Source organism: Garra rufa, chromosome 6, assembly GCF_049309525.1.
Source record: "Garra rufa chromosome 6, GarRuf1.0, whole genome shotgun sequence".
Classification (NCBI taxonomy): Eukaryota; Metazoa; Chordata; class Actinopteri; order Cypriniformes; family Cyprinidae; genus Garra; species Garra rufa.
Window position 1 is genome coordinate 36,383,694 of NC_133366.1, and position 27,678 is coordinate 36,411,371.

Here is a 27,678-nt window from a genome sequence, read left to right on the forward strand (position 1 = left end):
TTTAGTGATCTAGCAGTTCACAGACTCCTAACTGTAATTGAATCAACTTTATCTTTAGTATATAAAAAAGTCTTCCACCGGCCTCCGATTTTGCTGTGATGTACATTAGATCCCTATTGATCAAGACAGCACTGGAGCATGTATCATGAATAAAATATATTAAATAGTGCCGAAAAAGTAATGAGATTTGTATAGGGAAACCTCAACATTATGTGCTGCTTAATCCTCTTGAAGACGGAAGGGTGAAAGAGGGAAGGTGGTATCTTTAAGTAACTTAGCTTTAAAGAGAGATTTAAAGGAAGGGATCTCTTGATGGTAACCTGCCACATCTTTCTATTTAAAAAGAAGAGGGGTGTTTTTTAGTGAACAATGCGGTTAGGCAGAATAGCTGCTAATATGTTATTATCATTCATTATTAAAATGATTAATATTTAATCAGGCAACAATAATGCAATAACTGGAATAGTTGATTAGAATAGAAACTGATTTGAAGTGGAAGAATGGAAATAAGGCAGGTGCATCATGGTCAAGAGGTGTTTTTCCTTATACATAATGCAAACTGCCTGAGGTACAAACTGTTCTGGAAACTCTTTAGAGATCATATTGTTGTTTTTGTTATTAGGATCCTCCTTTTTAGCATTAATTATGTTAAGGGAATTGTTATGGTTAGAAATTGTGGTTTAGTTATTTAAAAAACATGAAGACCAGGGAAATTTGAACACCAATTATGTGGCTTAATTCACACCTGCATAACAGAAAACAATATTATTTTTCAAACAATGTAGTATTAAATAGGAATAAATCAGATTTTTAGTTTAGCAAAGAGGTGTGCCCCAAGGTTCAATATTGGGACCACTTCTTTCCTATTATTGCCATCTAATTAGCTGTCTTAATTTCTGTAGATGAATGTTAAAGCTGCAGTGTGTAATTTTTTGTGTGTGATGCTACACCATGGTCATTTGAGCTTTACTCAAATCTGTACAATTATAGATAAACAAGCTTATTAATATAATAAGGCAAAAATTTGCACTTGACACTAATGAAAACTGCCTCGGTAGTTTTTAATTATTAAATGAAATGCCTCAGCCTAGAGCAAAACAGTTGAGTTTTGCTCTAGGCAAGTTGAAATCTCTCTTTTTTCTCTATACATATATTGATCATTAGCGATTTAGTAGTCATAAACCATTGAAAACACACACATATTGCATGAGCTCTAAAGTTGTTAGCTGATAGTACAGTATATGCAGTATATACTAGTTTGATTCACACAGAACAGGTGTGATTTCAGCTTTGTTTTCACCTAATTGTGTTGCCCTATGAAGTGTTTGAGACTCTTAAACTACTATTTATACATTTTGCAGTAAATTAAAAATGTATTTTATACTCATTGCAAATTAACAGTTGTATTGCTGAATGATCCACACTCCACAGCTGTTTTTTTTTTTGTTTGTTTGTTTGTTTAGAGATTGTTGTTCATGAGTCTCTTGTTTGTCCTGAACAGTTAAACTGTCTGCTGCTTCAGAAAAATCCTTCAGGTCCCACAAATTCTTTGGTTTTCCAGCATTTTTGTGCATTTGAACACCTTTCAACAATGACTGTATGATTTTGAGATCTTTTCACACTGAGGACAACTGAGAGACTCATATGCAACTATTACAAAAGGTTCAAAACGCACACTGATGCTCCAGAAGGAAAAAAAACATGCATAAAGAGACAAACAAAATTTTTCTTATTTTGCTTAATATCATATTTTTTCATTTAGTACTGCCCTTCAGAGGCTACAGAAGATACTTACATGTTTCCTAGAAGACAAAACATAAAAAAAGAACATGCATTTTGTATGATCCTTCTTATTTAAGTCAAATAGTTAACATTTTGCAGATTCTGAAAGGGAGATGTAAACTTTTGACCCCAACTGTAATATGATATAATATAATACATATTTGTGACCCTGGACCACAAAACCAGTCATAAGGTTAAATTTTACAAAACTGAGATGTATACATAATATATGTATTTATATATAAATAAATAAGCTTTCCATTGATGTATGGTTTGTTAGGATAGGACAATATTTGGCTGAGATACATCTATTTGAAAATCTGGAATCTGAGGGTGCAAAAAAATCTAAATACTGAGAAAATCACCTTTAATGTTCTCCAAATTAAGTTCTTAACAATGCATATTACTAATCAAAATTTACATTTTGATATGTTTACAGTAGGAATTTTACAAAAAATCTTCATGGAACATGATCTTTACTTAATATCCTAATGATTTTTGGCATAAAAGAAAAATCAATAATTTTGACCCATACTATGTATTTTTGGCTATTGCTACAAATATACCCCAGCGGCTTAAGACTGGTTTTGTGGTCCAGGGTCACATTTGAAAGAAATACATACGACTGGTTGGTTTAGCTCAATCCTTTATTGTTTTCTAAAAAAGAATGGAAAAATATTTACATATAACTAGGGCGGTCGCTATTGTCAAAATTTCTGGGCGAGTGTTGCACAGTTCAACGACTTTGATGTGGTTTATGCAGTATTGATAACAATGTTGACAGCTGTAAAATAAATGGAAAGTGAGATCCAAATCCTGTGAAATCTGAGAACATAATGTGACCATGAGTCATGATCTCCCGGGATCTCCTTCTCTTTTTTGTCGCAGTATACTATTTATCTCTTTGTCTTTGTTGGTTCTTCTCTCTGTTGACCATGAGGCTCCAGATTGTCTCTCACATTCCCTAGTGGGACGTACTTGATATAGAAGCACAATAAACTTCAACCCTTCATAAAAAGCAATTCTGTAACAACACCACAATATGCAGAACCTACAATACAAAGAGAGACCATGTTTCATACCACTGCTGGAAGAGAGGGTGACCACACATTATCAAAACATTATCAGTATATTGCTGTGCATTTTGCTTGCCAAAGCTATGACCATAATAAATGTATATGCTCAGCCTGAAGGGCACCATAAACAGCATGAATAAGTGTACAGCATTATATCACATCACAGGAAGTGGATAGAGAAATTGTGCACCATTATTTGGTCACATTACTTGCTAAACAAATATTTAATCTTATTATTATTTATTATGTTTTATTTGAATGGTTTTATTTTAAAATGATTTATTTATTTTTATTTGACATTTTCCTTAATTAAATTATTAGCTTTTTCATCAGCTCACAAACCCCAGGGCTCCACAATCCCAATTTGAGAAGCAATGCAATATAATATAACATAATTGAAAGAAATACATACAGCTGTGGTCAAAAGTTTACATACCGTGCAGAATCTGCAAAATGTTAATCATTTTACCAAAATAAGAAAGATCATACAAAATGCATGTTATTTTTTATTTAGTACTGACCTGAATAAGATATTTAACATAAAAGACGTTTACATATAGTCCACAAGAGAAAATAATTTTTAAAAAACACCCCATTCAAAAGTTTGAAAAGGAGTGAAAACTTTTGAACAGAATGGAGATGTGTACATTTTTCTTATTTTGCCTAAATATCATAGTTTTTTCATTTAGTACTGTCCTTCAGAGGCTACAAAAGATAGTTACATGTTTCCTAGAAGACAAAACATAAAAATGAACATATAATATAAAACTGTAATATAATATATAATACATATTTGAAAGAAATACATGTGTATTATATAAATGTATAAAGTAATTCAAACCGATACTTACTTTTAGATAAACTTTATGCTATTAGTCTTTATGAAAATTATGTGGTTTAATTCATACTTTCATACATTTTCAGAAAACAATCTGTTGCATTAAATGGGAAAAAAATCAGCTTTTTTGGTTCAACAAAGAGGTTCAATATTGGGACAACTTTTTTTTTTTTTTTTTATGTTAATAATATATCGTTAATTTTTTATAATTTTATATATATAGCTATCATTGAAATGTTATAATTATAACCTTTTTTTCTTTGCAATAAATAGTGGCCCAATGGTGACCTTTCACCTTGTGCATAGCTAAATGGAGGAGCGGGACCGCAGTCGCTCACCATCTCGCAGGACCAGCAGAGTAGAGCAGGTGGTGGGACGCTGGCTTCGCCGCTCCAGAGAGTCCATCAGCCGGTACCGTTTTTTTAAATCTGAGAATGATTGTGTGAATGAGTATATTTGCTTTTTTCTCTTTTTCTTTTTTGCTTGAATTACATCACCCTCTCTCTTTCTCTGTCTGTACATAGAGAGCGTGTGCTAGAAGATGGGCAAATTGCCGATAATGGCTCCCAGGAGCAGAGGAGCTGTCCAATTAGAGTCACTGTTAAGATCCCACTTGACCCCACCCTTAACTCCCATGGCTTTACTGTCTCAACCCACACTCCACCCCAGGTGCTGGACGTGACAGAAGGTACATTACATACGCAATCATCTCTAAAACATTTATCAGCTCAAATGGTTTCCACACTAAAAAAAAATAATGTAGAAACAATTTTCACTCCAGAAGTGTACAATTACACAGAATCAAGCAACAGACTGAACTGTATTAAGCATAACAATGACTAAAACGGTACAGTATATTCTTGTAAAATATACTCTAATTATCTCTGAATATTCTTTTATCTTCTTTTACAGTCAGATGTTAAATATGTATTATAAAAATTGTATTATTTATTTTGGATTTTAAAATATGCACTGCTCTAAACCTTCTTGGTATCCTTTTCTCCTCACATGGAATGAAAGCACTGAAGTTAAGTACTAGATCTTAGCCAGGTGGCCTTGGTTACCTTTAGAGCTCATCTGTGGGACTTCCAAATTAGCGTCCAGCATTGGCTATGAATAACACTCACAAGGGGTATCAGACAGGGGACCATTGGCTAGACAATTCTGAAAGGAGATGATCTTTTATGGAGATGTGAGAGCTAGACTTTATTTTGAAACAATTTCACTATGGGAATCTCTAGATTAGCTTGATGGTAGGAAAATGCCCACTCTATAAATTTTATGAATATGTAATTGTAATATGAAGGGAATGACAAGGTCTTTTGAGGTATTCTGTGGCGCAGGTCTAAGGCAGCAATCTAAACAGGCTGAAACTGTAAAATTAAAGCCTTATTGAGATTTTTGAAGGTAAATTTTGATTATACAGCACACAAGCTCTTCATGAAAATCAATAAAACAGCTACAGTGCATTAGCTGCAAAACAAGCGTCCATTACTGCAAAAAGGATACTGTGGTAATATATTTGTTGTTCAAATAAACTTGAGTCAAATCACATTAAATTAGCAAAAAAATATCATATTACAGGTACAGTTACAGAAATTACACTCTTTTATTTGCACTATAAAAAATATTTTGCAGTGCTTCATGCAGATGAATCTATTAGTGTATATTTACAGTTGAAGTCAAAAGTTTACATACACCTTGCAGAATTTGCAAAATGTTAATTATTTTAGCAAATAAGAAAGATCATACAAAATGCATGTTATTTTTTATTTAGTACTGACCTGAATACGATATTTCACATAAAAGACGTTTACATACAGTCCACAAGAGAAAATAATAGCTGAATATATAAAAATTACCCTATTCAAAAGTTTAGAACGCTATGTGTTTTTTTGTTGTTGTTGTTTACTGATAGTTGTTCATAAGTCCCTTGTTTGTCCTGAAGAGTTAAACGCCACACTGTTCTTTAGAAAAATCTTTCAAGTCCCACAAATTCTTTGGTTTTTCAGTATTTTTGTGTATTTGAACCCTTTCCAACAATGACTGTATGATTTTTCATGCTGAAGACAACTGAGGGACTCATATGCAATTATTACAGAAGGTTCGAACACTCACTGATGCTCCAGAAGGGAAAAAAATGCATTAAGAGCCAGGGGTGTAAACTTTTGAACAGAATGAAGATGTGAAGATGTTTCTTATTTTGCCTAAATATCTTTTTTTTTTCATTTAGTACTGCCCTCCAGAAGCTACAGTAGATACTTACATATTTCCCAGAAGACAAAATAAGTTTAATCTACCCTGATCAAATTCTTAATGCTCTTAATGCATCGTGTTTCCTTTTGAAGCATCAGTGAGCGTTTGAACCTTCTGCAATAGATGCATATGAGTCCCTCAGTTGTACTCAGTGTGAAAAGATTGTAGAAAAGGATTCAAACACCAAACTGCCCACAAAAACAAAGAATTTGTAGGATCTAAAAGTTTTTTCTGAAGAACAGTGGCCAGTTTAACTCTTCAGGACAAACACGGGAACAACTGTCACTAAAAAAACACCCAGAATGATTCAAGAAACAACACAGTATTAAGAATCAAGTGTATGTAAACTTTTGAACGGGGTTATTTTTATGAATTCAATTATTATTTTCTCTTGTAGATTATATGTAAACGTTTTTTATGTCATATATCTTAATCAGTACTCAATAAAAAATAACATATTTTAATTTGAACATAATGAACATAAGTTTGATGATTGAAATGTAACCCAGGTATTTGCATGCATTGCCTGCATGTACAGCAAGATGCTGGCTGACTAGTTTGGCACATGGAGTTGTGTCTACAGGAGACCCTACTCTTGGAATGGCTGAAACCATCTGGTTACCCCACAGCCAAATAACTAGTAACTAGGACAACATAAACACTCATTCTCAAACATTCATATAAAACATGATAACCATGACAAATGGTATGACAGAGTGACAGAGTGGTTGATTTAAGGATTTTTCAAATGTTCGACAGCTACAGTATCAAAGTCTGTTTGGCTGTTTTTATAGGTGGCCCTGCGGATGGAAAGCTTGTCCCTGGTGACCAACTTTTCAAAATAAACAATGTTGCCGTTGATGATCTATCTACAGAGCAGGCTGCTGACATCATCAGGTATGTGAAACTACAAAATCAGCTATATCTGGTTGCCCAGATGTCCAGTTTTACCTAAGATTGTAGTTCATTTTCATGTGGTCAAATTTATAATAAATGTGTATCTTCAGAATATACACTATATTAGGGAAAATGGAACATCTGGTGACTCAAGCTGCATCTGTACAACTAATCCTGCCATACTCTTTTCTACTTATTTACAGAGAATGTCAGAACACCATAGTACTGACCATCCTGAGAAATACTGTGGTAAGCGTGTGTGCGCACAGTTAGAGGCCGTCTCTCTCTCCCACACACACACTGTTATGTCTGAATGAGGCATGGCAGGAGGATGTGGTGTTGTGCTGCATTATAGCAGCAGGCAGAAATGATGACCAAAAGTTTTTTATAATAATCAGGCCCAAAGGGAATCTGTGCCCTCAGAGCTCAGCAGAAAGCTCACTACATTTCTGCAGAATTTGAACTGCCTTGTAAAGTGCATATCTCCTATCTTGTATTTGTCCATTTAGTATTATCTGATTATGCTTTCAGCTTTCAATATCCCTATTAAATACATTTGATCATATATATACATCCATTCAGCAGAATTTTGTAGATTTCCCAGAATATAACGCAATGCACAATGTTTCACATTAAATGTTTTCCCATAGAAAATCATTATAAAGAAAACACTTAAAGAGATAGTTCACCCAAAAATGAAAATTCTGTTTTTAATCACTCACCCTAATGTCGTTCCAAACATGTAAGATCTTCATCTTCGGAACACAAATTAAGATATTTTTTATGAAATCTGAGAGCTTTCTGACCCTGCAACTACCACCACGTTTAAGGCCCAGAAAGGTAGTAAAGGATATCATTAAAATAGTCCATGTGACATCAGTGGTTCAACCTTAATTTTATGAAGCTACAATAAAAAGTTTTGTGTGCAAAGAAAACAAAAATACAGACTTTATTTAACAATTGCTCCTCTTCGATGCACGTACACGAGAGCACCATGACAATTCTGCTATGAAAGTTTGTTGAAATAATATGTCATGGACATATCAGACATGTTCATAATTGTGCTTTTTGTCATTATGGATGTGCTATAGGGGCCAAAATCATCCTTCATAACTCCAGAGAAGAGAGCCAAGCTGAAGTCAAACCCAGTTAAAGTGAGGTTTGCGGAGGAGGTGGTGGTCAATGGTCACTCACAGGTTTGACTCATTCTGTTCATTCATGCTCTGTTAATAATGGAGTATTCACATGTGGTTATTAACAAAAAGAAGATAAGAGTGAGTGATAAAGAAAATGAAAAAGAGAATATGAACATTAGAGTGGCATTGAGAGGGAGAGGATTTGGCAGTCTACCCAGTCTTGGGCAAAACCTCAATAAATAATGTATCAGTAATTTATTAATTATTCAATTAACCATTAATCATAATCTTTGCGTAGTTGTGCTGACATGGTGTACAGTGTAGCTGCAATTTATATAGGTGGTGGGATGTGTCATAATTAATATTTATGACAGAGCACCTTAAAGAAACAGTCCACCTTAAAACATTATTTTTGAATGTTTTAGATGTGTGGATGGATGTGAGGATGTTCATTTTCCTCAACCCGAGATGTTTTTTAATTAACATCTAATTAAGCAAGCCCATTATCAAACACACCACATGACTAAGGCAGTGATAAAACTGTTTATCATTTTCGTATGCAGCTTCTGGAGGGCTTAATCTTTTTTTAATATGATTATAAGACTGATATATTTGGCTTAACCAGAATGGTTTTAACACTTTGTTGGAACAGGCAGTTGTTTGATAATACAGCATATGCGCTACATTTACTTATATTATTATATTTATAATATGTCTATTGACCTTGGATCCTATATTGACCTCTGACCTCCAGGGTAACTCTCTGCTGTTCCTGCCCAATGTTCTGAAAGTCTATCTGGAGAATGGCCAAACAAAGGCTTTCAAGTTTGAATCCAAAACCACTGTTAAGGTACTGTAGATATATTCCCTATAGTATGATGTGTTTATTTTTCAGCCAGCATTAAATGATTAGTTCACTTCAAGAATAAAAATTTCCTATTAATTATGCACCCCTGTGTTATCCAAGATGTTCATGTCTTTCTTTCTTCAGTTGAAAAGAAATTAACGTTTTTGAGGAAAAGTGATTTTTCTCCATACAGTGGACTATTATATATACAGTTAAGCCCGAAATTATTCATACCCATGGCAAATTCTGACTTAAAGTTACTTTTATTCAACCAGCAAGTTTTTTTTGACCGGAAATGCCACAGGCTTCTCCCAAAAGATAATAAGACGATGTACAAGAGACATCATTGTGGAAAAAAAACATTTCTCAGCTTTTATTTACATTTGAACAAAGGGTGGCATGTCCAAAATTATTCATACCCTTTGCAAACTGTCACAGTCTATGGGAAAATCCAAGGTTCTATACCATTCCAAATAGTCAAAGCTGTTCTAAAGCATCCTAATTACCCTGATTCATTGGGAACAGCTGTTTTAATCAACTCAACAGGTGAAAAACAGAAGCTCTCTGCTGTTGGTTTGTGGACAGTTATGGCTAAGACAAAGGAGCTCACTGAGGACCTGCAGCTGCACATTGCGGCTGCTCACAAGTCAGGAAAGGGCAATAAGACCATATCTAAATGTTTTGAAGTTCCAGTGGCTACAGTGCAAAGTATTTTTAAAAAATACAAGACGTTCCGCACTGTGAAAAATCTCGGATGCCAAAAGTGACACCTGTGCTGGCCAGGAGGATAGTGAGAGAGGTAAAAAAGAATCACCACCAAGGCCATCCTGATGAATCTGGGCTCTGCTGGTGGCAACATCTCAAGGCAGACAGTCCAATGGACACTGCATACCGCTGGGTTCCACGGACGCAAACAAAGGAGGACACCACTTCTCCAGATAAGGCACACAAAAGCCTGCTTGGCCTTTGCAAATGCTCATCTGGACAATAAAGACTTCTGGTCTTTTGTTTTATGGTCAGATGAAACAAAAATTTAATTGTTTGGCCACAATAATGTAGCCTTCATTTGGTGTAAAAAAAGGAGAAGCCTTCAACCCTAAGAACACCATCCCCGTTGTCAAACATGGTGGTGGGAACCTAATGTTTTAGTTTTTTTTTTTTTCAGCCGGTGGACCAGGGAACCTAATAACATAAACGGCACCATGAAAAAGGAGCAATACATCAAAATTCTCAATGACAACATCAGGCAGTCTGCAGAGAAACTTGGCCTTGGGCACCAGTGGACATTTTAGCACGACAATGACCCAAAACACACAGCAAAATTGGTGAAGAAATGGTCAGCAGACAAAACATTAACGTTTTGCAGTGGCCCAGCCAGAGTCTTGACTTAAATCCAATTGAGAATCTGTGGAGGGAGCTAATAATCAGGATTATGGCAAGGAGACCCTACAAGCTGAAAGAGTTGGAGCTCATCACTAAAGATGAATGGACATAAATACCAGTGGAGACATGCAAAAAGCTGGTCAGCAATTATAGGAAGCGTTTGATTGCTGTAATAGCCAAAAAAAAAGGTTTTTCTATTGATTATTGAGAAGGGTATGAATCATTTTGGACATGCCACTTTTTGTTCAAATGTAAATAAAAGATGAGTAATATTTATTTCCACAATGACGCCTCTTGTACATAGCCTTATTATCTTTTGGGAGAAGCCTGTGTCATTTCCGGTCAAAAAAAAAAAAAACTTGCTGGTTGAATAAAATTAACTTTAAGTCAGAATTTGCCAGGCGTATGAATAATTTTGGGCTTCACTGTATATATTTAAAAAAAAAATTGAAAATGGCAGATCATTTCGCTAGATAAGACCATTATTCCAAGGCTGGGATCATGTAGAGCCCTTTGAAGCTGCATTAAAACTACAATTCAGATCTTCAACCCAATGACCTCCATTGAAGTCCACTATATGGAGAAAAATCCTGGATTGTTTTCCTCAGAAACCTTAATTTCTTTTCGATTGAAGAAAGAAAGACATAAAAATCCTGGATGACATGGGGGTGAGTAAATTATCAGAAAATAGTTATTCAGGAAGTGCACAAATCCATTAATTATATTGCCTATTTTTAGGATGTTTGTTGGCATCCAAAAACTGAAAAACAGAAAAAGCAAAAAGTACAATAGTAAAACCATGGTCCATTGGCAGTACCAGGGATTTCTTGGTAGTGTTATATACACTACCATTCAAATGTTTGGAGTCAGTGAAATTAATACTTTTATTCAGCAGGGATGCATTAAATTGATGAAAAGTGACAGCAAAGGCATTTGCAATGTTACAGAAGATTTCTGCTTTCAATTAAATGCTTTTGAACTTTCAATTTGATTTCTGAAGGATCATGTAACACTAAAGAAATAAGCAATGGCTGGAGAAAATGGGTTTGTCATTATAGTAATACACTGTTTTAAAATATAAAAACCATAATTATAAATTGTAATTGTATTTTTACTGTATGTCTGATTAAATAAATCAATGGTGAACAAAAGAGACATTTCAAAAACATTTAAAAAGCTTACCAACCCCAAGCATTTGATTGGTAGTGTAATTACCACTGTACATAATTATAGTAATTATTCAGTACCATTACCATCTAAAACATCACTGTATCATGGTACCATTACAGTCCCTTACAAGAGAGGTCTTCTTAGCTTTAACCTAAGTGTTGTACATTAATTGTCCTCTATATAATCTTACATGCTTCATGTATCCTCTTATTTAATGTATGTTCTCCACCAGGACATAGTAATGACTCTGAAGGAGAAACTCTCAATCGCCCGTATCGAACACTTCTCTCTGATGCTAGAACAACAGTACAGCATCAGCAAACTATATCTACTGCACGAAGAAGAGATTATTCAAAAGGTACAAACACAGTAAAGGTCCACACAAAAATGCACGTTGTTAAGTTATAATTTATTGTTCCAAACCTGTGGGACTTCCTTTGCTCTATGGAACAAAAATCATTTAAAACCATGTAATAAAAGTGAATAAGTATGTGGGTTGTCAAAAACTAGATTTTTAGTGAGTAACCTTATTACATGAAGTCATATGACTTCATTTCCTCATTCACTTTCCTTATATTGAAAATAGTATATTCTTTGGTGACACTTTATTTTAAGGACCAGTTCTCACTATTAACTAGCATGCATATTATTAGAATATTGTCTGTTTATTACTACTTATAAAGCACATAGAAATGTCTTATTCTGCATGAGCATATTTTAGATCCCTCAATCCTACCCCATACCTAAATTTACCAGCTACTTTATTATTAATAAGCTGCAAATTAGAAGTTTATTTAGGGAAAAGTCATAGTTAATAGTTAGTTAATGAGAGTTGGATCTTAAAATAAAGTGTGACCGAGGTTGCTTCTTTCTATACTCATCTGTAACTTTTTAATGCCTCACACACGGTATATTATCTAATAATCTGTATGCGTGTGACAGGTGGTTGAAAAGAAGGAGACTCATGACTACAGGTGTCTGTTCCGTGTCTGCTTTCAACCTAGAGACTTTAAGAGCATGCTCAAAGAAGATCCTGTGGCCTTTGAGTATCTATACTTACAGGTGTGTGTTTGATTTCTGGGTATATATGAAGAATAGTTCACCTAATAATTGCTGAAAATGTACTCTCCCTCAGGACATCCAAAATTAAGATTTGTTTCTTTATCAGAACAGATTTATTTAGAAATGTACAGTATAGCAAAGTAAAAGAGCTCAAACAGCTGATAAAAACATCACAATCTACACAACTCCATCAATGAAGCAAAATGCATGTTGGTAACATAAATTCATCATTAAAATGTTTTTAACATCAAAACATTGCTTTTGGCTAAAATCAAATCCTCTGTCCACTGCTTTCTACAGTGTAAAAGTCATCTATTGAGTCTGAATCAGGAGAGAAATATAAAGGGTCTACTTTTTTGTGCACACTCACAATATGTGCAACAAAACGATGTGCTTTTGTAAAATGAAGAAAACAAAAAATGTACTAAAACTCAGCATATAGACTATACTTACCTCACAGACATGATAAATATCTATAGAAAGCTCTGATAATGTAATTTTCACATTTAATTTTTTTTTCTAAAGGCACATCCAGTGTACTGCAGAGATGTCGAGTCAGCATTATCAACTTTATATTTGCAGCCAACACTGACTCAGAAAACACTAGTTTATTAATAAATAATTAAAATATCTCCTTACTATTTTTTTTACCGGCACATTACTTTTTCTGTTTTGCGGCAAGCTTTATGAGTGCACTTGAAAGTATATATTTAATACTAAGTATATATTTAAGTAATACAATTAATATGTGTGATTACTCAATTAATGGCTTGAATAAACATCTATTAGTCGACTAAAAATTTTTACAATAGAAGTCTGTGCTATGTTCCCATTTAGACACATCTGAATAAATGTGTGTGTATGTGTGTGTGTAGAGTGTGAGTGATGTATTGCAGGAAAGGTTTGCAGTGGAGATGAAATGTAATACAGCTCTCAGACTGGCTGCTCTACATGTACAGGAAAAACTAGCCAGCAGTGGACAATCCCTTAAAACACCACTAAAGGCCATCATGTGAGTGCACACACACTAACACTATGCCATAAGTGTCTATACTATTTCCACGAGCATAAAACCTGCTGCTACATCTTTTTAGTTATTTAGTTGTACACTACTATTCAAAAATTTGAGGTCAGTAAGATTTAAAATAAATGAATACTTCATTACTAAGTATAATTAATTTATACTTAGTAATACTTAAGTATATATTAATATTTGACGAAAATGTATGGGACTTCCTTTTTTTTATCAGAATTCCTAAGCAAATGTATTAAATTGGACAAAATTGAAATTCTACCACGGAATCATAGAAAAAATTGCCATCACATGAATTAATTAACATTTTAAAAATATATTACAATAGAAACAGCTTTTTTAAATTTTTAAAAATGTTTACATTGTAACTGTTTTTACTGTATTTTTGATAATAAATACAGCCTTGGTAAACATAAGACACTTTCATAACAAAACATCACAAAAGTCATAAACGTTTAAACTGTACACTGTAAAAAATTATTGTAATTTTACTAATAGAAGAGTTTTAAATGTGACAGTAAAAGACTATTTAGTTAATGGTAAGTTTACTTACTATGTACAGTCAAAAATGGTGGTAAATCAAACAGGACATTTCTTGTCATTTTGGCGTAAAATGCTGTTAAATTCACAGTTTTTGGAAGTGAGCAATTCATCTTATAATTTAAAGGAACACTCCACTTTTTTTGGAAATAGGCTCATTCTCCAACTCCCCCCGAGTTAAAAAGTTGATTTTTACCGTTTTGAAATCCATTCAGCCATTCTTCTGTTCTGGCGATATCACTTTTAGCATAGCTTAGCATAGATCATTGAATCCTATTAGACCAATAGCATCGTGTTCAAAAATGACCAACGAGTTTCCATATTTGTTGTATTTAAAACTTGACTCTTCTGTAGTTATATTGTGTACTAAGACCGGCGGAAATGCAAAGCTGTGAGTTTCTAGGCTGATAAGATTAGGAACTACACTTCCATTCCGGCGTAATAGTCAAGGAAGTTTGCTGCCGTAATATGGCCGAAGCAGGCAGAGTATTATCAGAAATGAGTTCCCAGCTAGTTTAGCATTTGCACATGTGCTGCGTGGTATTACTGCTCCTGCTTCGGCCATATTACGGCAGCAAACTTCCTTGACTATTACGCCGGAATGGGAGTGTAGTTCCTAATCTTATCAGCCTAGAAACTCGCAGCTTTGCATTTCCGCCGGTATTAGTACACGATATAACTACAGAAGAGTCAAGTTTTAAATAGGACAAATATCGAAACTCGTTGGTCATTTTTGAATGTGATGCTATTGGTCTAATAGGATTCAATGATCTATGCTAAGCTAGGCTAAAAGTGATATCGCCAGAACAGGAGAATGGCTGAATGGATTTCAAAACGGTAAAACTCAACTTATTAACTCGGGGGGGAGTTGGAGAATGAGCCTATTTCCAAAAAAAGTGGAGTGTTCCTTTAAAGTGAGAAACCGTAAATTGACATTCCTGAAATCTCTGTATGACACTTTACTTTTTTTTTTTTTTTTTTTGTACGTTAGGGTTTTATGTTACATTTTGTTGTTGGTAACGTAATGTTTATTGCATTATTTTAGTGTTGTGTGTGTTACCATGATGGTGTTTTTTTATTTGTGGGTATGACTGTGCACCTTCTATATATATATTAGTATTTACCTTAGCTTGTAGAAAAGATTGTGGTAAACAAAAATGTGTCATCAACTCGTGGTTTTCTCTTTACCACCAGTATTTTAGGTAGTTGTCAGCATATTATAAAGGTACAAAACAGATTTTAGTACTTTAGTAGATTGGTATTTGTAACATTATATCAGTTAATGACATTTATGCACTTTTTGTTATCGTAATTATTTTTTCCTACCACTACAATATCGCTACCATATTTTTTATAGTAAAGTTCTGGCAACCACAGCTATCTTTTCTTTTCTGTAAAAAAGATTTTCGACAGTGTAGTGTACAGTGTAGATTACATTTATTTAGAATTGTCAACAGATTCAATAATAATTCAAAGCAAATAATTCATTATTATCATCCTCATAATTATTTTGAGTTTACACATACATTTTAGTGCTAGTATACCGCACAACCCTCTGTGTGTAACACTATTCTGCACTGTCTGATCTATTTCTGTCTGAAGGAAGGAGTGGGGCATTGAAAGCTTTGTATCCCACACCTTACTGCGAAACATGAGAGAGAAGGACTTGAAGAAAGCCATCAGTTACCACATGAAAAAGATTTTGAATCAGGAGCCCAAGCAAAAGGTGTGTGCATATGTACATGTGTGTGTTTCCCTAAGCATTATGTGGAAGAATGTAAATTATTTACATACTATACAAATATAAAAAAAACTATAATAGTGTACCAGTAATGATTTTAAATGGTATTTAGAATATATATCATGTTACTGAATGATACTAAATCAATGTACAGTACCATGAGTTTTACCTTTAAGAATACCATGGTTCATAGTATTTAAAAAGGGTTTAGAATGATTATTTTGGTATTCTTTGTAAGTGAAGAACAGTATGATGAATTTTAACATTATTTTCAATGTGTGGGATGTTTTTAAAGGTGGTCTCAGTGAATCAAGCGAGACTGAACTACATGAATGAGATGTCTGAACTCAAGTCCTATAGAGGAAAGGCTTTTAGTGCCACTATGATGGTGAGAGATGCATTCTGAGTTTTAATAGCCACTTTCAGACATGAAATCCATTAAACTACTGTAAAATGTTGCCGGTAAATGTCCTCCACCTGCATTTACACATGCAATGGCTTTACATCTTTCATCCATATCACACACTTACACATTAGCACTAAAATGCCATTTAAGATGACAGAAAATCAGAGAGACCTAAGCGAAACAAATGTATTAATGTAACTAAATATATACTCACTGACCCCAAAATATACAAAGAATAGTGTACTTTGTTATGTTTTAGTGACTGTACACTACCATTTACCATTTATTTATTATATTTTAAAACATATTCAAATAGAAAACAGTTATTTAAAATATTTCAAAGTTTTACTGTTTTTGCAGTACTTTGAATCAAATAAATGCAGGCTTGGTGAGCACAAGAGGCTTTTTTAAAAAACATTAAAATCTTACTGTTCAAAAACTTTTGACTGGTAGAGTATTTATGTGAGAAAATATTTCAAACATAACATTAAAAAATGTTGCAATGCATACAAAGGCAAGTAAAGGATCATTGAATGTGAGACTTTCCCTTTTATTGAATCCCTAGTAGGTCATTGTTTGCTTTCTATATTCTGTCTTATGTACTTTAAACAGACTGTATGTCTAAATAAATCAATAAAAGCAAGGAACTGAAGATATACTGTAAGAAAAACAGATTAGGATAAATGTTCGTAACAGCCCTTTTGGTTTATCCCCATTCTTGCTTCATTTTTCCCTGCTGTCAATTCTTCCATATATCACAGTCTTGGTTTATCACATGCCCTTCTTTCGCTCTCTCTGTCTCACTCTCTCTCTATTTAAATAGCTGCAGGACAGAGAGTCAACGGTTAGTTTGTTGGTGGGAGCTCAGTATGGGGTGAGTCAAGTGATCAACCACAAGCTAAGCATCATGACCACACTAACTGAATTCAGCTGCATTACCAGAGTGGAACTATTACCTGAGTCTGACAGAGTTAGTCTGGTCAAGATCTACCTGCAGGATATAAAGGTAGGTAATATACAGTACACACTCTTATTTACATCCACGTTTAATGCCCTCCACAAATATTGGCACCCTTGGTAAATATGAGCAAAGGTGGCTGTAAAAAATCTGCATTGTTTATCCTTTTCATCTTTTATTCAAAAACTTCACAAAATTCTGATCTATCCTTGACTTAAACAATGGAAAGTTGAGGAAAATTCAGAAAAACATGTTTTTCTCTAGTTCACATTGGCTCTAGTTATTGGCACTCAATTATTGCAGCGTCCTTTTTCTCAAGATAACAGCTCTGAGTTGTCTCCTATAATGCCTGATAAGTTTGGAGAACACCTGAATTCCCAGCTCCATGTTGGTGTTTCTCCTCTTTAGTTCACCCCACTCAGATCAGGGAACTGCATGACATATATAGGCAGAAACTTCATTTTGTGCTCAGTGACACATTTTTGTGTTGACTTTGATGTTTGATTTGGATCATTGTCCTGATGAAAGATCCAACCATGGCCCGATTTTAAGATTTCTAGCAGAGGAGGTCAGGTTTAGATTTTTCATCTGTTGGTATTTGATAAAAATCCATGATGCCATGTTTGAACAAGATATCCAGGATACCTCCAGAAGAAAAATAGGCCCACAAAATTAAAGATCCATCAGTATAACCATGGGCATGGGGTACTTTATATCCCAGTTTGTACCAAACCCATCTGGTGGGTTTAATGCCAAAAAAAAAACTATTTTTTTAGTTTCATCTGACTATAAAACCCAGTCCCATTTCAAGTTCCAGTCATGTCTGAGAACTGAATATGCTAGAGTTTGTTTTTGGATGAGCGAGGAGGATTTTTCTTGAAACACGTACAACATGTGGTTATGTAGGGGCTGTTTGATATTTTTCCAGGCTTTCTGACTCCAAGCCTCAAATAATCTTTGCTATTCTTCAGCTGTGATCCTTGGAGAGTCTTTGGCCACTCAAACTCTCCTTCTCACCATGCATTAAAGGACACACGTCCTCATCCAGGCAGATTTGTAACATGTTAAATTGATTGGAACTTCTTAATTATTGCCCTGATGTTGAATATGGGAATTTTCAATGTGTTCAGCTATTTTCTTTACAGCCACTTTCTATATTGTAAAGCTCAACAATCTTGTTCTGCACGTTCAGAACTATATCCATTGATTTTACTCCTTGTGATGGATGACTAAGGAAATTTGGCTTTTGTGTTTCTCATATTTATAATCCTGTGGAACAGGAAGTCATTTGCTGGACACAGTTTCATGCTCCTAGTCACCCTGGTGTGCTAAAAAATTTGTAAATATGAATGGGAATATACATCAGAGATATTTAAAAATTTCTAGGGGTGCCAATAATTATGACCAACATGCATTGGAGAAAAAAAAAAATTTCTTAATGTGAGTTTCCCCCCAATTGTTTTTCTTCAATAGTGCCAAAATTAATGGAGGGCACTGTATATTTACACTTATAATCTATTCTTTGTTCTCTCTGCTCTTTCTTTCACATTGTCACAATTTTTCTGTCTTTAGCCAATAACCTTGCTAATGGAGTCAGTGGCTGCTAAAGATTTATCTTGTCTGGTTGCTGGATACTGCAAACTGCTTGTGGACCCCCAGATTTGTGTGTTCCCCTGGTCTACTCATTCACAGAGCCACCGCATATCAGCAGAGGAGGGTATGCAACCTATTTATCTGTTTAACTAAATTCGTTGGTCTAGCAAAGTTGAAAAACATCCTAGGTGAGCTTTGATGAATGTTGAACATTTTGAAAACTCTTAAAAGCCTCTTGAAGCAAGAGAAAACATTGCCGCTTTGATTTAAAAAAAAAAAAAAAGCTACATGCTTCAGGCAGAATCTAAGTACTTCACTTCCACTCCACACTACTCACATACTCTGGCTGTAACAGTGTTCTAAAAATAGCAAAAAAAAAAAAAATGTTACACAGATTTTTATCAGTGGAAACCAATTGCATCTATAGCCTATAAAATCACAAGGTATATGACATTTATGTCATTACTTTGAAAAAATGTGACAAAACAATTGGAACCAAATGCGAGTAGTGAGTATGCAGCCACCCTATACTGTATATTTAAGGAACTGTTGTCAAAGAAAATTTTCACATTGTGATTTATCTTATTTTTGTCTGTGCCTCTGCCATTGTGTATAGGTTATGTGTCACACTGTGGCAGCGACTCTGACGACTCAGACACAGACGTGGATGCACTCCTTGCTCATGTTGCTAGCACTGCCAAAAGCAACAACACAACAGACGAACACAGTGATAAGCTACCAGAAGAAACTGAAAAAGCACAAAGTTACATGGAAAAAGATGAAGAGGTGGAGAAAGAAGGACGCAAAGAAGAGGAGGTGGTTGAGAAGAAGGAAAAGGAGGAGTTCAAAGAAACCATCCATGAATCTATACATGTTAATAATGGAAAGACAGCAGAAAGAGACAACGAGAGAGTGGGCACAGAAAAGGAAGACACAGCGCAAGAGAAAAAGCCAGTACAACCTCAGTGTGTTATCATTGTGGATGACCCATCATCTGAAGCATCTGATTCATACCAAACTGAGTCACACTTCATGACCAGCATGTCTAGTGACTCTATAGATGCCCTAGAGGAGGACGACCTCATGACCTACTTTTCTACCAGACGCCCATGCCATTTACCAGTGAAAGACTCTTACTGCTGTGAAGATCGCTATTCACCATCATTGTCTCCACGGCAACTGCAGAGCAAAGATTCTCATTCCCCAAGTGACCTGTGCTCTGCCGATTCCCATTGTGAGCCTGATATTGACCAATTCTTTTGCTTTCCTGCACTCTCAAATATTGCTGAATGTCTACCTAGTCCCCCAGCAGCCAGTGAAGAGGAGGATTGTGAGGAGTTGGGAACAGAGAATGAAAACCATGAAAAGGGGTCACCTGAAAAATGTCCTGGAAGCACCATAGCTCCTCCTGGGGACTATGTGTTCACATTTGAACAAGGAGATACTAGACACTATTACAATATCTGCTCCAATGTTACCCCTGACAGTGCCCGAAGCCTTCCACGACCTCTTTCTCCTCCAGGTCCTATGGAAATACAACCAGATCGGGAAAGAAAGGAAGTGAATCAGACAGACACAGTGCCAATTTTTCAACCCCCACCAGGGTTTGGAGATAGCAGTTCAGATGATGAGTTCTTTGATGCTCAGGAAAGATTCACATCCCCTGAAGAACCCTTCTCAACTGCCATGACTAGAGGTATGACGTATGGGAGATTCTTCATTAAATGTTCTCAAAATATTTCTATAAAATGTTGTAGAAGTTAAAAGTATACAGTTGAAGTCAAAAGTTTACATACACCTTGCAGAATCTGCAAAATGTTTAATTTTTTACCAAAATAAGAGGGATCATACAAAATGGTTATTTTTTATGTAATACTGACCTGAATAGGATATTTCACATAAAGGATGTTTACATATAGGCCACAAGAGAAAATAATTCATTTTTCATAGTAAAAATGACCCCATTCAAAAGTTTTCAGCAGTGAAAACGTTTTGAATTTGAAGATCAGGGTCAATTTAACTTATTTTGTCTTCTGGGAAACATGCAAGTATCTTCTGTAGCTTCTGAAGGGCAGTACTAAATGAAAAAATATATAAATGTACATATCTTCATTCTGTTCACTCTTGGCTCTTAATGCATCATGTTTCCTTCTGAAGAATCAATGAGCATTTAAACCCTCTGTAATAGTTGCATGTCCCTCAGTTGTGCTCAATATGAAAGATGGTTTTCATTGTTGGAAATGGTTCAAATACACAAAAATGCTTTTGTGGGACCTGAAGGATTTTTCTGAAGGACAGCGGGCAGTTTAACTGTTCAGGACAAACAAGGGACTCATGAACAACTATCACTAAACAAACAAACACAGCTGTGAATCATTCAGGTAACAACACAGTATTAAGAATCAAGTGTATGTAAACTTTTGAACAGGGTCATTTTTATATAGTCAACTATTATTTTCTCTTGGGGACTATATGTAAACGTCTTTTACATGAAATATCTTAGTCAGGTCAGTACCAAATTAAAAATAACATGCATTTTGTATGATCCTTCTTATTTTGGTAAAATAATTAACATTTTGCAGATTCTGCAAGGTGTATGTAAACTTTTGACTTTAACTGTAGTTTAGAATGAAAATGAAAATGAAATTATCATTGATCATTTATGTCATCGATGCACAATGTTTCACATTAAATGCATTCCTATAGAAAACCATTATAAAGAAAACACTTAAAGGGATAGTTCACCCAATTCTGAAAATTCTGTTATTAATTACTCACCCTCATGTCGTTCCAAACCTGTAAGTCCTTCGTTTATCTTTGGAACATGAATTAAGATATTTTTGATGAAATCCGAGAGCTTTCTGACCCTGCATAGACAGCAACGCAACTGATAATTTCAAGGCCCAGAAAGTAAAGTCATTGTTAAAATAGTCAATGTGACATCAGTGGTTCAACTGCAATGTTATGAAGGTACAATAATACTTTTGGAGCACAATGCAAACAAAAATAATGACGTTGTGGTTCTGTTGTGAACATGCGTCAAAGAAATTGTTGAATACAGTCATTATTTTTGTTTTCTTTGCACATAAAAAGTATTATCGTAGCTTTGTAACATTTCGGTTGAACCACTGATGTCACATGGACTATTTTAATGATGTTCTTACTACCATTCTAGGCCTTGAACATGGTAGTCGCATTGCTGTCTATGCATGGTCAGAAAGCTCTCTTTTGATTTCATCAAAAATATCTTAATTTGTGTTCAGAACATAAACATAGGTCTTACAGGTTTGGAACAAATGACCATGAGTAATTAATGACAGAATTTCAATTTTTGGGTGAATTATTTCTTTAATCTTATGAAAATTAGTTATTCGTACCCATCACTAAAAAACCATACCCAAAATAGTCTTGTGTAGCTTTGCTAACAAATACTTAACATATGTATTTGCTGGTATTTCTCTTTATAGAAAATTCTGCAGAGTCAAGCACCATATTACAGAGACTAAGCCTGAGGGAGATTGGCCTCTGTGCAAGTGAACAAGATGCAGAGGATCTAGAGAAGAGAGAAAAGGAAAAAAGAAAAATGGTTACTCAAGCGGAATTGTCAAATTTCAACAAAAGATCCAAAAAGCGTCGCTCATTCATGGAAACAAATTACACATCCCTGGTATCATTCCCAGAAGAGGATCATTTAGGAAACAGCTATGAAAATTGCATCCCAAACTATGATACTATATCAGTCAACCAAGGTGCTGGCCTAATGGCATGTTTTGATGGTGGATGCTCAGATCAAGGTCCATGTCCTACAGTCTTATCCCTAACTGATTCTGAAGGAGAACCAGCGCAGCTGGAATCCAAACCCATCAACCCATCCAAAGTCAATGGATCAGGACCACATAATGATACACAAGTGGGATCACACACAAATAAAGCATATCAGCGGAAACAGCAACTCATAGAGATGGAACCAGATTCCATGGAGTTCAAATCAGTCACTGAACTAATGTCTACTGTATCGCCAGCTATAGTAGCAGTACGCACCCACATGGACCTACAGGATAAAGGAAATACCAGTAATCACAGCAGAGATGATCAAGAAGAAGGTGCAGTGGGAGGTCTAGTTGAAAGACTGTTAGGAGGCCACTTGTTCTTTGATATGTCTAGAGGACAGTGTGAAAGCAGAGATGATCAGGTAAGCAAACAAATGGAAGATATTCTCCAAAAAAGCAGCTCACTACCAAGACTACGTCAGATATCTCCATCAAGTTTACCCTACTCCCATGTCCCAAGCATATCGTACACCACAAGCCCTGAATTAGACAGAGATGAGGATACTGTACTCCAGTCTGGAATGGGAGAGTACTCAGTGGAGCCAAGAGAGAGGACCAGAAGTCAGAGCTTGTCTACATCTTTTGATAATGGTGCACCACATTGTCCATCAAGGTACATATTTTCCCAGCATTTCAGAGGACCAGAAATGGAGGAAACTAACAATACTTGCGACCCTTCACTCCGAGAACTATCTTCTAGTCTTCCATCTTATGAGCCAAGCCAAAGGTTCCTTCTCACACCCTGTTCATCTGGAATCCTTGGGCGACTCTCTGCCTCAACGTTGCGGGGAAAGATCCAGAACCTTCCCCTCTACTTATCACGTTCCCAGGAAATGTTAAATGGCATTTCTAATGGCAGTGGCAATGCTAAACCTGTGAGAAGACGTTCAGAAACACAACTACAGAAAAACGAAGTTGAAGTAGCAAAAGAGGCAACTGAGGATGTGACGTTGAACGAAGGTTCTCCTGAGATAACAGAGGTAAAAGTGGTTACCATTGTATCCGAAGAGGTCACCGAGGTGATTGAGGAGGTAAGAGAGGTCAGCCACATTAGTCCTAAAACATGTGGACTGCAGAAAAGTGAACCTAAAGAGTTTTCTGTAAAAGCCATATCCCCCTTGTGCTCCAAAGCAGACAACTCTTTCAAAGTCAGCCCCGCATCTGTAGTGGTTACTACACAGAACCTAAACGGACCCTGGGGGCTGGTAACATCTAGTGGGTTACAAGAACGTAGCCAACCTCCCTCAAACACAACTCCTCAAAACTTTAGCTGTGGGGTTTTTGCAAATTGCCAGTCGAAACCTACCATAACCCAGCCACAATCTTTGCTCAGCCCAAAGCTACAAGAGAAACCAGACTTCAGCTGCAGCTCGGTACTGGCTATGGGGTGTGACACCGTAATGGAGAGTGCTCAGACACCTTTAGAAACCTGCCATACAGTATACACTAACTGTTTTAGTGGAGTTCTTGACAGCGCCAGTTTTGATGATGAACTCACCGTATATGAGTTTTCCCGCAGAACTAGCCAGGGTGAAAGTGGGGATGCTGTTCTGACATCTATCCCTCCTTCCTCGCTTTCTGCATCCCCTGCATCTTTCTCTCCATCTTCTCCATTGCCCTCATTCCCTCATCTAGTACTTCCTGCTTCTTCATCTGCAGAACTCAGTCCCCTTCTGTTTCCATTGGATGCTCCTGACTGCTTCCTTTCGGACCCTCATGAAGACATCATCCATTCACTGCTGACTCGTCGATATCCCCTACCACCAACAGGATTCGTTTCTCTGCAACGGGATGTGGATACCCTCCTAAGTGTTCTTGCTGGTGCTATGAAGAACCAAGATGGAGTCCACGAACACCCTAGAGATACCTGTGCGGCTCACTTTTCAGAGAACAAAAGGCGATTACATGCAGAAGCTCGGGGGCTTTTAGCCGGATGCCAACGCGTGGTCAGGGTTGGGCAGACGCCAGAGGAAACACTTCAGTCGTTGTCTGAAAGCTTCCGCTCACTGGTACAGCTGACAAGTGTGTGTTTATGCTTCTCCAGCTGCCAGCGATGCAGTGAGCGCCATGCGCAAGCACTTACAGGACTAGCAAGTGTTGCAAAAACTTATCAAGACTTTGCTCGGGCAGCAGAGCTTGTGGGAAGTGCACCTGAAAGAAAGACTTGTCATGATCTCAGTATTAAACTCCTGGCTCGCCAATGCACTGCACTAACAACTTCAGTCTTCTGCCTCACCCAGCTTTTTCGCACTCTCACTGCCCTTTGACCTTTGAACAGTTGAACAGTACATTGAGTAGACCCCCACCCCAACCCAAAACTGCAAGAAACCTGTCAAACTCAATGTGGTTCAGATAGACCTATTGAGATATATAACATTAACCTTTATGCAGTGTCAATACCAGTAATAAGCGTGCACTAATACTACATACACTCACATACATACAGACACTGCAACATAAAACCTGCCATTGAAATGTTTTGAATGGATTAGGCTTCAATGAAAAGTGTACTGAGAACCGAATTTCTAAACAGGGTACTGAACAGTTTGTTTTACAGTATTTCTATGTTGGGTGTAAGTATTTAGTATTGAATGTAATTCTAAACCATAACTGTCTTTGTACTATTGTTGTCAGTAATTTATTCTGCTTCATGGGGAAAGCATAGACAGGGACTTTTGCGTAATGTATCTTCCATCATTCTCATATTTGCTCTCTCTTGCTTGCTTTGTCACTACCGTTCTCACCAATGTTATGCACATACAGTATATTCTCTTCTCTCTGCTATACCTAGAGTCTATTAGAGAATGTTCTAAAAGCTTTCAGCAGTAATCACCTGGGTTATAAATGTTTACTAAATACAAACAATATTTTACTTGAGTTGCCAGTTATGTTATTATGTGTTGCTTTAGAAGACTATACCAAAGCCTATGGATGAATGATTTTGCACTGAATGCAGATTTATTTAAAAGACTTTACGTTGACTTTTGCACATGCTTTCCAGTTATGACTTCAAAAAGGGAGGTTTATTTGGGTCATAAGATTATTTTTGTTGGAAAAGAACAGTAATTTTTGGTGCCATTGATTTATTTTTCACTCCAGGTTTCCTAAAATATCGCTCACATAGTCTTACAATGATCAAATCATTATAAAAAAATGTGACATAAGTGGATTATTATAAATTTGAGTGTGACAAAATATTAAATGACTAAATTAAATGCAGTAATTTACCCACCAGTACATCTGTCTGAATACCAAAAAGCTGCCATGCACTCTTTTCCTATAAGGCATGCTGTAAGCCATAGACATACTGTATACCTTGGAAATAGTGGGCTGCATGCAAAAATTAATGCATGAATGAAAGAATGACCTGTGAGTGAATGAATGGTTATAGCAATGAAAACCGGCTTTGTAATGCAGTATTCACCCCATTAAAATTACATCTAAATGACTGGAGAATGGATGTTTTATTAATTAGACTTCACAGTATTCTCTGCACTGACTGTTATGGGACAATGGATTTACCACTGACACCTAACTGCATGGGTGTTGTACTCAAAAGTAGAGCCAGATGAACACAAGCTTGAAGGGGCAGGGTTTAAAGGGATAGTTCATTCAAAAATGAGAATTATGTCATTAAATAATTACTCACTCTCATGTCATTCTAAACCTGTAAGACCTTTGTTCTTGGTACCCATCTGGACTTTGAAATTTCCTGTCTATGGAGGGTAAGAGAGACTTGGATTTCATCAAAAATGTTTTGTGTTCCAAAGATGAACAGAGGTCTTACAGGTTTGGAATGACATGAGTATGAATAATTAATGACAGAATTTTCAGTTTTGGGTGAATAAACCTATTAAAAGGACTAAATGGCTGGAGAATTCACTAGAGAGAAGTCTGTAATTTTCACTGGAAACTTATATATTTTTTAAACATTTCACATTTAAAAAAAAAAGAAACATGCACAGATTAAGTTTTCACAGATTATAATAACATTCATTAAAAAAATAAGTAGGGTGAATTTTCATCTAATGCATTAGATTGTAATTCTTAAGATTACAAATATATTGATATTTGAAATACCATAATAATATGCCATACATACAACTTACATGGAGTTGGGGAATTCAGGTTTTAAAGCATGTTCATTGGCTATCTGCAACTTATGGATATTATTAAATTTAAATAACCATCATTTTCTAATTTTTCTGTTGCTTCTACATAATCATATATGTCCTATATATATATATATATATATATATATATATATATATATATATATGTGTGTGACCCTGGACCACAAAACCAGTCATAAGGTTAAATTTGACAAAACTGAGATTTATACATCATATGAAAGCTTTCTATTGATGTGTGGTTTGTTAGGATAGGACAATATTTGGCTGAGATATATCTATTTGAAATCAGAAATCTGAGGATGCAAAAAAATCAAAAAGACTGAGAAAATCACCTTTAAAGTTGTCCAAATTAGGTTCTTAACAATGCATATTACAAATCAAAAATTACATTTTGATATGTTTACAGTAGGAATTTTACAAAAAATCTTCATGGAACATGAACTTTACTTAATTTCTTAATGATTTTTGGCATAAAAGAAAAATCAAAAATTTTGACCCATACAATGTATTTTTGGCTATTGCTACAAATATACCCCAGCGACTTAAGACTGGTTTTGTGGTCCAGGGTCACATATATATATATATATATATATATATATATATATATATATATATATAATACAGATTTATTTTATTTTATTTTAACAGGTTGCCAATGTTTAAATTGTTTTACTTCCCTAAAGAGTTTAGTAAATATTATAATGACATCAAAAAACGTAAATATTCCACTGTGACAACCTACCTTATGTGTAAACTTTCTTTCTTTCGTTTTGGGTTATATATATATATACATGTGGCTATTGACTTTAAATAACAAACTCACCCTGAAAAACATTCACTGGAGTAAGAAAAAACAGTGTGACCAACGCTTTCGTACAAGTTTCGCGAACAAACGCATTACAGCTTAAAACACGTAAAATCAATGTAGCAGCTTAATCATATTTGTATTTCGGTTTTATTTAAACCATTATTCTGTAATAATGTTATTCTTTTAGTG

General features: G+C 35.5%; 1 protein-coding gene across 1 annotated transcript; it reads left to right on the top strand.

Moving 5' to 3' along the window:
* The first annotated feature begins 4,006 nt into the window (after positions 1–4,006).
* On the top strand, positions 4,007–25,996 carry frmpd1a (FERM and PDZ domain containing 1a). The gene is made up of 15 exons (XM_073842651.1): positions 4,007–4,107; positions 4,221–4,384; positions 6,747–6,849; positions 7,053–7,098; positions 7,941–8,045; positions 8,740–8,835; positions 11,618–11,743; positions 12,328–12,447; positions 13,323–13,459; positions 15,623–15,746; positions 16,057–16,149; positions 16,991–17,173; positions 18,698–18,842; positions 19,335–20,414; positions 22,186–25,996. The coding sequence occupies exons 1-15, from the start codon at positions 4,007–4,009 to the stop codon at positions 24,813–24,815; spliced, it is 5,253 nt and encodes a 1,750-aa protein (XP_073698752.1). The 3' UTR covers positions 24,816–25,996.
* Positions 25,997–27,678: the final 1,682 nt, after the last annotated feature.

Coding starts and splice junctions, on each gene's coding strand:
- frmpd1a (XM_073842651.1), top strand. CDS start 4,007: ATGGAGGAGCGGGACCGCAGTCGCTCACCATCTCGCAGGACCAGCAGA. Junction 16,150..16,990: donor CTTTTAGTGCCACTATGATG/GTGAGAGATGCA, acceptor CTATTTAAATAG/CTGCAGGACAGAGAGTCAAC. Junction 18,843..19,334: donor CCGCATATCAGCAGAGGAGG/GTATGCAACCTA, acceptor CATTGTGTATAG/GTTATGTGTCACACTGTGGC.